General features: G+C 42.4%; 1 protein-coding gene across 3 annotated transcripts in view; it reads right to left on the reverse strand.

The window, feature by feature from the left end:
- CHCHD3 (coiled-coil-helix-coiled-coil-helix domain containing 3) overlaps nt 1–12389 on the reverse strand; it is a 206436-nt gene that overhangs the window by 38044 nt on the left and 156003 nt on the right. For all 3 annotated transcript variants that reach the window (XM_068169075.1, XM_068169066.1, XM_068169058.1), the window contains exon 6: nt 2582–2652. In XM_068169075.1, the coding sequence (XP_068025176.1) occupies nt 2582–2652 (71 nt within the window). The remainder of the gene's footprint in view (nt 1–2581; nt 2653–12389) is intronic.

Genomic DNA, 12389 nt, shown 5'->3' on the forward strand with positions numbered 1-12389 from the left:
GGACTCAAGGTGTAGCCTAACCAATGCAGAGTACAGGGGCACAAGGACCTCCCTGCTCCTGCTGGCCACACTATTCCTAATGCAGGCCAGGATGCCATTGGCCCTCTTGGCCACCTGGGCACACTGCTGGCTAATGTTTAGGCAGCTGTTGATCAGTACCCCCAGGTCCCTCTCTGTTTGGGAGCTCTCCAGCCACTCTGACCCCAGCCTGTAGCTCTGCATGGGGTTGCCATGGCCAAAGTGCAGCACTCGGCACTTGGACTTGTTAAATGCCATCCCATTGGATTCTGCCCCTCTGTCCAGTCGGTCGAGGTCCCTCTGCAGAGCCTTTCTACCCTCTAACTGACAAACATCTGCTCCTAACTTGGTGTCATCTGCAAACTTGCTGATGACTGACTCAACCCCCTCATCCAGAGGGGGTTCTTAAGGCAATGGACCCATTCTTAAGGCAATGGACCCAAACTGGATCCTCTGATCAAAAACTCCAGAGCATTACTCAGGATATTTGTGCACAGGAAGCACAGCAGGGGAGGGTCGTAACTGGATGATCTTTAGAGTTCTTTCCAACCCAAACCATTCCATGATTCTATGATGGCATTACAATGAAGATCGGTCAAATATATTTAAAACACTAGTCTCTAAAAAACGAAGACAAGACCAGTCTCCTCAAGTGTTGGGAATCCCTCTCAAAAGAAACACTTTTTTTTCTTTGGATTATGCAGATAGAGAAACATAAAATGGGTTGAGTTGAAAGGGACCTAAAAGACCATCTAGTTCCAACCCCTCTACCACCAGCAGGGGGAAACCTCCCACTAAATGAGGTTGCTCAAGGCCTCACCCATGCTGGTCCTAAGCACTTCCAGGGATGAGGCATCCACAACATCTCTGGGAAACCTGTTCCAGTGTCTCACCATCCTCATAGTGAAGAACTCCTTCCTAATGTCCAATCTAAATATACCCTTGCTCCAGTTTACAACCATTGCTCTTTGTTCTATCAGTACAAGCCCTCATAAAAAGTCCCTCTCTTCAGGTACTGGAAGGCAAATATAAAGACCTCCCTTCAAAATGCTGTTCTTAAAAGTTCTTAAATGTTGCCTCTTAGAATCATAGAATCCTAGAATCAGTAAGGTTGGAAAAGACCTCAAAGATGATCAAGTCCACCCATCACCCAAGACCTCATGACTTCTAAACCATGGCACCAAGTGCCAAGTCCAATCCCCTCTTGAACATCTCCAGAGACAGTGACTCCACCACCTCCATGGGCAGCACATTCCAACAGCTAACAACTCTCTCTGTGAAGAGCTTTCTCCTCACCTTGAGCCTAAACCTCCCCTGGCGCAGTTGACTTGCTAAGTACTGGCCCTGGCTGTATCTACCAGCTCCATTTGTGCAAAAGAGGAACCCAAAAATGTTTCATTCACTTTGGAAATCACATATATATCAGGAGGAAAAACCCCAAATCTGAAGCCATTTTCTACCTCTAGCCACAATAACCACATAGAGCTATCAACTTACGCTTCAAATCACAACTAAAGCTTCCTTTGGAATAATCAAAGTGACATTAGCTACTAATTAGATTCCAAACCCTTCAAATACCCACTAACAGAGGAAGGAGAGATACCCCCTTGATGGAATTTCATGACTGATGATTTTAAAAAACAATGAAAAACACCATTTCAGGCTTCCCAAATGTCATGGAAAACACTCCATATTGTGCTTAAACCAGACCTTGAGTCAATGGTCACTTTGTCCCTCTTGTTCAAGGGGCAGATGAACTCTCTCCTCACCATACTCTGCACCACTGACCAGTACAAATACCTCACACAGACACTAGAGAATATTTAAGAATTTGTAGTAAGAGATAAAACAATTCTTATCTCACAGTTAAGAACTTTATTTATCAGCAGATCAGAAAGACCTTTTCTCTTCATGCTCATCAAAACCCAAAACCTAGAAGAGAATCCCTCCTCAGACCCAAAATCCATCACAGAATAATTAATTTTCTCCAGCATTTCTTGGTTACTGATGAGATGAAAATGTTGTAAAAAGTTCTCTCTGTGTCCTTCCTAAATGAAACCTTCTACCTAATGGATGAACCAGCAGCAGGGGAAGAGTCCAAGGCTAAGGGTCAGAACCACTTTGATCCATCAATTTACTATATCTTCATTTAACCATACTCAGGACTAATAAAAATTATTTCAATTGACCTTCACTGTTCAGGGCAACGTGAAGTTGCTAATTTAAATCCTTTCACGTCACGCACACAGGACGAAGGCTATTGTAATGCAAAGCTGAAACTACATTTTTGGTTCTCCAGTAGAGAAAAAATGTTAGGGAATGTATTTTTAGGCTATTTCATGAATCTTATCAAATATAAATTAATTAGTATATTACTAACTGCGCATCTAATTTCCATGCACCTTATGGCTATGCTTCCAAATCCTTCCACATTCTCTCACTTCTATAATCAGCACAGACTGATAGGATCTGTGATGGGGGGAAGGGGAATAACTGCACATTTTAACGTGGGTAAGAACTCACCTAGCTGCCAGGCTCAAGAAGAAGAGTGAAAAAGACTTACTTGAACCGAGATGACACTTCATCAGCAGCTTTTTTGTATTCCTCTGTGGTAACTTTGTAGAACTGGGCACTCTGAAAAGTTGAAAAAAAACCAAACAGATTTTATATAACATCACTTATATGCATGCTAATAGCACAGAATCACACAATAGGTTTGGGTTGGAAGGGACCTGTAAAGGTCATTTAGTGCAACCTCTTCACAGTGAGCAGGAACATCTTCAAGTGGAGCAGGTTGCTCAGAGCCCCATCCAATCTGACTTGGAATGTATTGAGGGATTGGGCATCGACCACCACTAGGCCAGTGTTTCATCACCCTCATCATAAATGGTGTTAAGAGAATGTAGCTGAGGGAACTGGTACTGTTTACTCCGGAGCAGAGAAGGCTGAAGGAAGACCTCATTCCTCTCTATGACTACCTGAAAGGAGATTAGAGGGAGGTAGGCCTTGGTCTCTTCTCCCCAGTATTAGGTGATAGAACAAGAGAAAATGGCCTCAGATTGTGCCAGAAGAGGTTTACGTTTGATATTAGGAAAAAAAAATCTTTCCTAAAAGAGTGGTCAGGCATTGGAACAGGCTGCCCAGGGAGATGGTGGAGTCACCATCCCTGGAGATGTTCAAGAATGAATGGACATGGTTGTGTTAGGTTAATGGTTGGCCTCACTGATCTTAGAGGTCTTTTCCAACTGAAACAATTCTATGATTTTAATATGGATACTTTATCAATTTAAGTTGCTCCCAATTCCCCCAAACCCTAACCCTCAAATCAAGTATTCTGCAAAATTTCTGAGACTTTTTGGGGTGTTTTTTAAGTGTGCCCCCTTGGTTCTGGAAGGTTATGCAAAAGAGATGGCTCATGGGGCTGAAACTGTGAAGAGACAAAGGGCATTTAGCATTAGCTGCTGCTGGAACCTTTGAGGCTTCTCCATTAGGAAAAAAAAAATCAAAATATTGAATCTTTCTCTGTACATCCCTGTTTGTATTACTTACACATCAATCCTCATCTAGTGTGCAGGTGATACTCAACTCAAACTACAACGCTGCACAGTAAATTAACTATGGCTGGACTTCCTTTTTTCTCTTTGCCTGGACAATGCCTCTGATAGAGAGCTGTTTTAATATTCCAAACTTCCTGGATGCTTCAATCACAGAACCTCAGCATGGTGGGGGTTGAAAGGGACCTCTGGAGATCATCTAGTCCAACCTGCCTGCTAAAGCAGGGTCACTCAGAGCATTCACAGAACCACAGAACTGTTGAGGTCGAAAGAGACCTTTGAGATCATCAAGGTTGCCCAGGATCATGTCCAAGTGTGTTTGGAATCTCTCTAGAGAAGGAGACTCCACAACCGCTCTGGGTAGCTGGCTCCAGGGCTTCAGCACCCTCAGAGAGAAAGGTTTCCCTGATGTTCAAATGGAACTTCCTGTGTTCCAATTTGTGCCCAAATCATTTGCTAATTTTAATTATTAAATCCAGGCAGCTTCCCAACATATTCTCCACTCCCCTAAACCCAGGAATGACTTTTGCTCAGTTCCACCAAATCACTAATTGCCAAATGCAGGCAAGACAAGACTGAACCATCAAGCAACAGAACTTTTCAATAGTTGGTAAAGTTTCTCAGTGGGATGTAGGATGTTCAAAGAGAAATCACTATAATGTTGTTATGCTTCATGTCTAGATAATATACAGTTGGTATTTTTCAAGAGGATTTTATATCCTTAGCACAGTTGGACATAAGATGCAATAACCAAGGCACCTGGCTTCACAGTTGGAGGAATAAAGAAAAGTTAAAGCAGTTCAAAAGTTCCCTAAAACCATTTTTCTCTGCATAGTGGGAAAAACAGGTCGTGGAGATGTATAAAGGTTTTGTTGGCATTTGCAAGAACTCTTCTGTAGCGTCAAAGCTCTTGAATCATCCAGCATCACAGGGAGTACCGTTAACATGGCAACAAAAGCCTTGTACTCACACACTGCATGATGACATAAAAACTATTCTGAATCCTTACTTTAACAACCTACCTGCTTATACTATGCTTTAGTTATTCATGCCATGGCACTATTTCACATCTTGGAAACATCAAATGTACTTGGATTGTACAATGCAGCCCAAGGAAAGCGTCATTCCACGGAAAGCATCCTTACATTGAAAGCATCATTCCAATTCCATTCTGGGTAAACACTTTCATTTATTTAAGATACTGAGGTATGAAAAGACAATATGCCTAAAACAGAATCACAGAATCATTTTAGTTGGAAAAGACCTTTAAGATCATCAAGTCCAACTCAACTATTACCTAGTTCTATCAAGTTTGGTGCTAAACCATGTGCCTCAGCACCACATCTCTGTTCTTTTAAACACCTCCAAGTATAGGGATTCTACCACCTCCCTAGGGAGCCTGTTCCAGTGTTTGACAATTCTTCCAGTGAAGAAGTTTCTTCTAACATCCAATGTAAAACTCCCCTGGTGCAACTTGAGGCTGCTTCCTCTCATCCTATTACTTTCTACTGTTACATTATTAGGGGAAAATAAATTCTAAACTCCTGAGAACTGGAGAGATCACTTTTGTAAAAGCTGAAGATGGCACAGTCTCCATGATCACTGGGTTAGTAAAGATATTCTGGGCAGCATTCAGGAAAAGAGGAAATGGCCTGAAGTTGTGGTATGGGAAGTTCTGGTTTGGTATTAGCATAAAATTCTTCACAGAAAGGGTTGTCAGGGTCTGGAACAGGCTGTCCAGAGATGTGGTGGAGTCAGAATCCTTGGAAGGATTTAAAAGACATGTGGATTTAATACTTAGGGACATGGTTTAGTGATAGTGACTTAGCAGTAGTGGTGGGATTTCAAGCTCTAGGAGAGAGGTTGGACTTGATCTCAAAGGTCTCTTCCAACCTCAACAGTTCTGTAATTCCATGATTTATCTGTACCAAACAATGTTATGAGGAACGCAGGTATGATAGCCCACTGCAGCAAAAACTGCCAAAAGAGGCAGAGCTATCAAGAATAAGAAAAGAAAAAACATTTTTCCTTCCCAGTGGAGAATCTTATGAACTTCTTCAGTGTGAATTATAATCTTAAAGTGTAAAGAAATCACTCAAAAACCCCCCAAACACAATAAACAAACAAACAAACACCTCCAGACCCAGGGGAAATTGTATTGCAAGACTCATATTTTACCACAAATTATAACAAATTGTGCAACACCCACTGCAGTCAAAGGTCAGGCACAGATCACAAAGAGCATGGTGGTCTACTGCACTCCTGCTTCTGAGATTCAGACCTAATCATTCCTTTGTCCTAGAATCAAGGTTTCCACACATGTGACTTGGGGGTCATTTATTTTTTCATAAATCATTGTTGGCCGGTAAGAAAACGAAAATGAAATCCTCCTCACCCCAGTGACCCCCTTGCATTTAGCAATCTCAGCTGCCCAATGACAGCCACATCCAGGTTGCTTGGCCATAGATGAAATCAATAGGTATGCGATTAGACAGCAGAGTGACTGCGGTGGGAGCGTGGACAGGTCACCGCTGGAGATGATGAATAGCTCTCTATCACCCGACAGTCCCCGACCACACTAACATTTACTATAATCTTATTTGGGCTGCCATTTATCTTTCTTTTGCCTGATCAATAAAGATGAACACAACAGTTGTAAGGATCGATTGCAATTTTTTATCATTTTCAAGCATGAAGGAGCATTTCTGACACAAAAACAGTACTCTGAGTGGACTTGTTTCTACTTTTTAATTGCGGTTCAAGTGACGAACTGAGCTGCTAGATATGCCAAGAAGTTTTAATCCCACTATCAAGAAATCATTTGTTACCTCAGATAAAGTGTGCTGTGTTTCTTGGATCGGATCTTTCTTTGAAATTCACTCAGGTTCTCCTTTTGAGATACACTCTCTATAATCCTGAGATGGAGTTTCAGTTTAGAAGTCCTCCCTAATCCCCAAGATAAGAATGAAGCGGTCGTTTCTCCAAACACAGGGTAAAAATGATGCTGTCACATAGCCCTGTTAACGTAAGGAATTTCCTCAGTCCCTAGGAGAAAGTCTTTAACTGAAGCTGAGAGGTGAGCCAGCCTAGGGTGGTAAACCTTTGGCAGGGCTTGTTGAGACAGGACAAGTGGTGATGGCTTTAAACTGAAAGAGGAAGATTTAGATTAGAAAGAAGGTAGAAACATTTTACCTTGACGATGGTGAAACCCTGTCTCAGGCTGCTCATAGATAGCAGAGGTGGCAGATGCTCCATCCCTGGAACAATTCCAGGTCAGGTTCTTTAGGGGCTCTGAGCAATCTGCTCTGGTTGAAGGTGGTCCTGCAGACTGCACCAGAAGGCTGGTTGAAGGTGTCTCTGCTGGCTGCAGGGGGGTTGGACTAGATGACTACTAAAGGCCCCTTCCAACTTTCTATGATTCCAGATAAATGCATGGATGAATTCATGTTCCGTATATAGTCCCCATGTTCAACACAAAGGGGAAGGAAAAAAGCTACAGTACCATTCTCAGGTAAGCAGCAGTGGCAGATTATCAGAAAGCAGCTCTGCTACAGGCCTGTGAAACTTCCCCAGTTCCAGCAGATACTCCAAATCCAGCAATTTTCTCCTCAAAGTGTGCATGAATGGGGCAGACAGTGTGAAGGGAACAGAAATGTAATACCACCTTGCCATGCTGCATCAAGCACCACTGACATGAACTCAGCTATGTCCATTACATTCCAGATATTAACAACCTCTATATAATATTCATTTACTAAATAAGATACTAAAATGGCAGCAAACACCACAGCCAAGTTCTCTTATCTCTTTGGTTTAGGTCTTGGGCACATGCATTACAAAATAGTCTTCACTTCTAGAGCTACACAACATCTTTCTCTATTTCAAGTCTTCTGTATTGCTGTCTAACAAAAAGATAATTTTCTGTAGACCTTTACAGACCCTTTTATTGCAAAAAACATGAAAGTGCAGGAAGTGTGTTATGAAAGACCTTACGAAATTCCAATAAAGAACAGAAGTGTCAGGGCTGTGGCAATTAAGCATCATCCCAGATTATGCAGAAGATGCTACTTCTGTACCTATTATGGAGTTCTAGCATGACATGGGCATGTTTATTGACTTCAATACCAAAATAAAGCAGCAAATTTGGTTCTCGATGACTGAGTCAAGTATCTAGTCTAAACTCATCCCTGAGGTGTGCTCCAGAACCAGAGAGGTTGCTGGCTAGCAGATCCAACTTACCTCACAGAGTATTCAGAATTACATGAATGACTCTGTGGCTGCCAACTCAGTGGTGCCCTGAGTAACAAAATCAAAATAGGTGATTGACTTCAAAGTGGCTAAAGCTGGAGGAAATTGACCCACTTCTGTACATGCTCCTTAGCTGCCGTCTCCCTCAACTGCCCAAACGGACCAGAACGAATACTCATCCAGCTCAGGACTCTGGCAAATATTAACTATGCACATGTAGGATAAAGAGCAGAACATGCAGGTGGTTCATGCTGACCCACCCTCCAGCACGTACACTGATTACAACCTGGTCCCAAACTGCCACGACTGCCAGCAGGGATGAACCCAGCTGTTCCAGATTTGAACAGCTCAATAGTCATAACCTACAAGTGAGAGTTCAACTTTCCAACACACAAAATGCCAGCAACAGCTAAAGGTTCCAAGACGTCATGCCTTACCTACCTCTTGCTGAGCACAAAAGGTTCTTGTGATCATTAGCCACAAACCATTCTCCACGCATAAAGAACATTAGCCCTAATTACCTTGCAAAGGAATACACAGAATCATAGAATGTTATGGGTTGGAAGGGACCTTTAAAGGTCATCAGGTTGATCAGGGCCCCAAACAACCTGACCTGGAATGGTTCCAGGGATGGAGTATCTACCACTTCTCTGTGAAACCTGGGACAGTGCTTCACCATCCTCAATGTAAAATACTTCTTTCTCTCTCGTTTAAATCTCCCTCTTTCAATTTCAGATCTTCATCCCTTGTCCTGCCACAAAAGACCCCTCTAAAAAATCTGTCCCCAGCTTTCTTAGAAACCCCTTTTAAGTACTGAAAGGTCACAATAAGGTCTCTGTGGAGCCCTCTCCAGTCTGAATGAACCCATTTTCAGCCTGTCCTCATGTAATTTTTGCAGCCTCCTCTGGACCCACTCCAGCAGCTGTAGAACTAGGAATTAGGGAATTTATTTTCATTTCTTTAGTATTACAAGAGTGGCATCTCAAAAAGGACTGCAAGAAACTGGTAATATTTCAAAGTTTCAGTGCAGTGAGATAGATCATAGATGCCATGCACACTGTGTATGTAGGGTCACACAAGGTAACTCCAGCATCTATAGGAGCAGATACGGCCCCATCCCTGGAGATATTTGAGGTGAGGCTTCATGGGGCTCTGGGCGATCTGATCTAGTTCAGGATGTCCCTGCTCACTGCAGGGGGGGTGGATTAGATGACCTTTAGAGGTCCCTTCCAACCTGTATGATTCTATGATTCTATGATACATTAGAGCTCCAAATCACTTGAAGAATCCCACTGCTTTCTATGATAGCATTTTGCAGTTTCCAAGCATTTGAGTTTAGCATTTAGCATTTTCTCTTTCAGCAGAGAAAGCTTAAAAAAACCCATAAAAGTGATGAAGAGAAAAAGGAAATCCACCAAATGCTGGAAATGCCATGATACTGAGCTTGCATCTCCTGGAAAATTACTCTGTTTAAGATCTTCAACACAGTTTTGTTCTACCTGAACTAGTAAATCAGCAGGTAGGATTGACTTTTGTTGGCCAAGGTACCTTAGATACTCTGATGTTCCCACTGGATATTAAGTCTCTCAGTTATGCCTCCTCAGACCAGAGAGTTTATTCTTCAGTATCTCCAAAAGCAGAGACTCTCCTGCTAACCACCTCCTGCTTTCTCACAGCCTCTGTAACTTTCTTCACCTAGCCTCTTCTTTTCCAGGCTGTGCCTCTCATGGCCTCAGCTTGTCTCCAATCTCTCTCAGGCTCATGGCACAGGCACAGCATGCTGTACTCTGGCTGTTCTTTTGGGCTTTGGACTGGCCAATGTGTATTTTGATAGTCCAAAGTGCAAAAGTTCTCAACTTCAGCAGTGCAGAGAGCAGATAAAATAAGCTGTAGGAAACAATGTATTTTTGTCTGCTGACCCACCAGGATCTGGATCACAGAAGGTTTTTGATAAGATAAGCAAAATCTGAGTCAGAAGAGGGAAACCACTGTTTTAGTCTATGTGTGAAAGAATATTTTCAGAGGAACAGCAGATTGTGGCCAGCAGGTCAAGAGAGACAGGGAGAGAGCGCCATCAGTGGCTAAATATGATGAGGGGCCTGGAGCATCTCTGTGAGGAGGAAAGCCTGAGAGGCCTGGGGCTGTTCAGCCAGGGGAGAAGTAGTTTGAGAGGGGATTTTCTCAATGCTGATCAGTACTTAAAGGGCAGAGGGAAAGAGGATGGAGCTAGACTCTTTTCAGTGGTGCCCAGTGACAGGATGAGGGGCAATGGGCACAAAAACTGGAATCCAGGGGGTTCCGCCTGAACATGAAGAAAGATTTCTTTCCTGTGAGGGTGATGGAGCACTGTAATGGGCTGCCCAGAGAGGTTGTGAAGTCTCCTCTAGAGAAATTCAAAACCCACTGGGACATCGTGATGCTGGGCAACCTTCTCTGGGTGACCCAGGGAGATTAGGGTGAATGATCTCCAGAGGTCACTTCCCACCTCAACCATTCTGTGACTCTGTGAATCTCAATTGTGCTCCTGAACTGGAGCAAGACAAGTTTACACATGTTCTCCCTGGAATGACAAAACCCACAAAGCATCCAAACTGCCAAATTTTAGCTTCTCAACAGAAGATTCTTAATATGCAGTTTCTAAATTGTATATTCAATATTTTAAATATGACAAATATAAATATTTGTAATTATTAATAAATGTTATAGGTAACCTTGTGTTTGTTACCACACAGACAGTAAGCCATTCAGAAGAGTTTTGCTGTGAAACCCGCAAAAACTCTGTGTTTTATCAAGTGACTAATTTCACACATGACTTGAATCTAATTGACCTGAACAGGATCACCACCTACTAAGTTACTTACTCGAGTGTCTATGGCCCAAAGACACCACATAGGTTGCACCCAAATTGAGTGACAAGTAGTATTTTTCCAAAAAGAAAGATGAAGGTTAATTGTTCCTGAGGAAGAAGTACCTTTAAAGATCTACCTTCAAAGAAGGCAACAAAGAGAAGCATATGCTGGCACTGTAGAGAGGACTTGAGTTTTAATTTAAAGAAAGAAGTGTTAAAGAAAAGAGGACTCGAATTTTAATTTTGAACCTATTTAATTTCCCTGATAAATACAGGGAGGTATAATAAGTATAAATAAGGCTCTAATTCAGGTACATAAAAATGATACCTTATTGTGGCCTTCCGGTATTTGAAGGGGACCTACAGGAAGGCTGGGGAAGGACTTCTCAGGATCTCAGGTAGTGATAGGACTAGGGAGAATGGAATGAAGCTGGAGGTGGGGAGATTCAGGCTGGATGTGAGGAGGAGGTTCTTCACCATGAGAGTGGTGAAACCCTGGAATGGGTTGTCCAGGGAGGTGGTTGAGGCCCCGTTCCTGGAGGTGTTTAAGCCCAGGCTGGATGAGGCTCTGTCCAGCCTGATCTAGTGTGGGGTGTCCCTGCCCATGGCAGGGGGGTTGGAACTAGATGATCCTTGTGGTCCCTTCTAACCCTGACTGATGCTATGATATCCGAACATTCCCAGAAGTATTTTCATCATGTTTGCCCCTGTAATAATCTTCCCTGAACAAAAGCAAGAGCAGAAGGTTCTCAAAGAATGTATTCTGGAGGAATAGGAGAAGAATTATTTAGCTAGACAGCTCTGATTTCAAAGGTCTCTGTAAGAAAATAAATTCCTCCAGAACCTGAAGAAGGTCAGATGTTTTGTCTGCATGTGGGACCTCAAAGCAGAAAGTGCATTTTTACTCTCTGCTGAAAATCTTCAGGTTTTGAGCCAGAGAAAGTTCTGAAAGATCTTGTGTCATCCAAGCTGTTAAAAGGTTATCAAAAGAAGCAGGAGAACTTGAGAGCCCTCATTTAATTTCACTAAGGATACATCACCTACAATGCACTACTGTATTACAAAGGTGCTGAAGCTGGTTTTGCTGCAGACATAGCACGACTTCTTTTTAGCATTGACATTTATCTTTTAAGCCCCAAATTCAATACAAGAGTAACATTCATGCAACCTATTTAAGGTTTTAAAATTTAATTTAATTTAATTTAATAGTTATGCAGTTAACAGTTTATCTGACAAAGAAAAAAAGACATCTGACTTCCATACAAAAGAGACAAACCTGGCCTTTGCTTCGGGTTAGTGCTGTGAAAGACAAAACTGAGCACAGCTTGACTTCAGAGCAGCTCAGCGCCTGCTCCACCCAGCAAAGGAATGAAGAGCTTGGGCTGTTTGGCACCTCTGAGAATCAGGAGAGAATTATTTTAATTTAAAGACCTTTTTCTTCCTTGTCATCCTGCCCCATAGAAGGACTCAAAGCATCAGCAGGCAAAGACGATGGTGTTTCCTGAATGGCAAATTGGAAAGTTTTCTTTACCTCTATTTAATCTGTTCCTGCTGAAGTTAAACTTTCTTTTATCCCTTAATTGAACTTCTGGCCATTTTCTCTCAGTATCTTTTGCAAACCTATTTGCAGATAAGAAGAAGCATTTTGGTTTATTCATTCTGTTGACACACAGCCTTAAAAGAGACAATTTCCAAAGCAGAAGGTAGGAAGAGCCCATAGA

The sequence above is a fragment of the Melanerpes formicivorus genome, unplaced genomic scaffold, assembly GCF_026170545.1.
Source record: "Melanerpes formicivorus ecotype bairdi unplaced genomic scaffold, bMelFor1.0.p_v2 SCAF_3, whole genome shotgun sequence".
NCBI classification, from domain to species: Eukaryota; Metazoa; Chordata; class Aves; order Piciformes; family Picidae; genus Melanerpes; species Melanerpes formicivorus.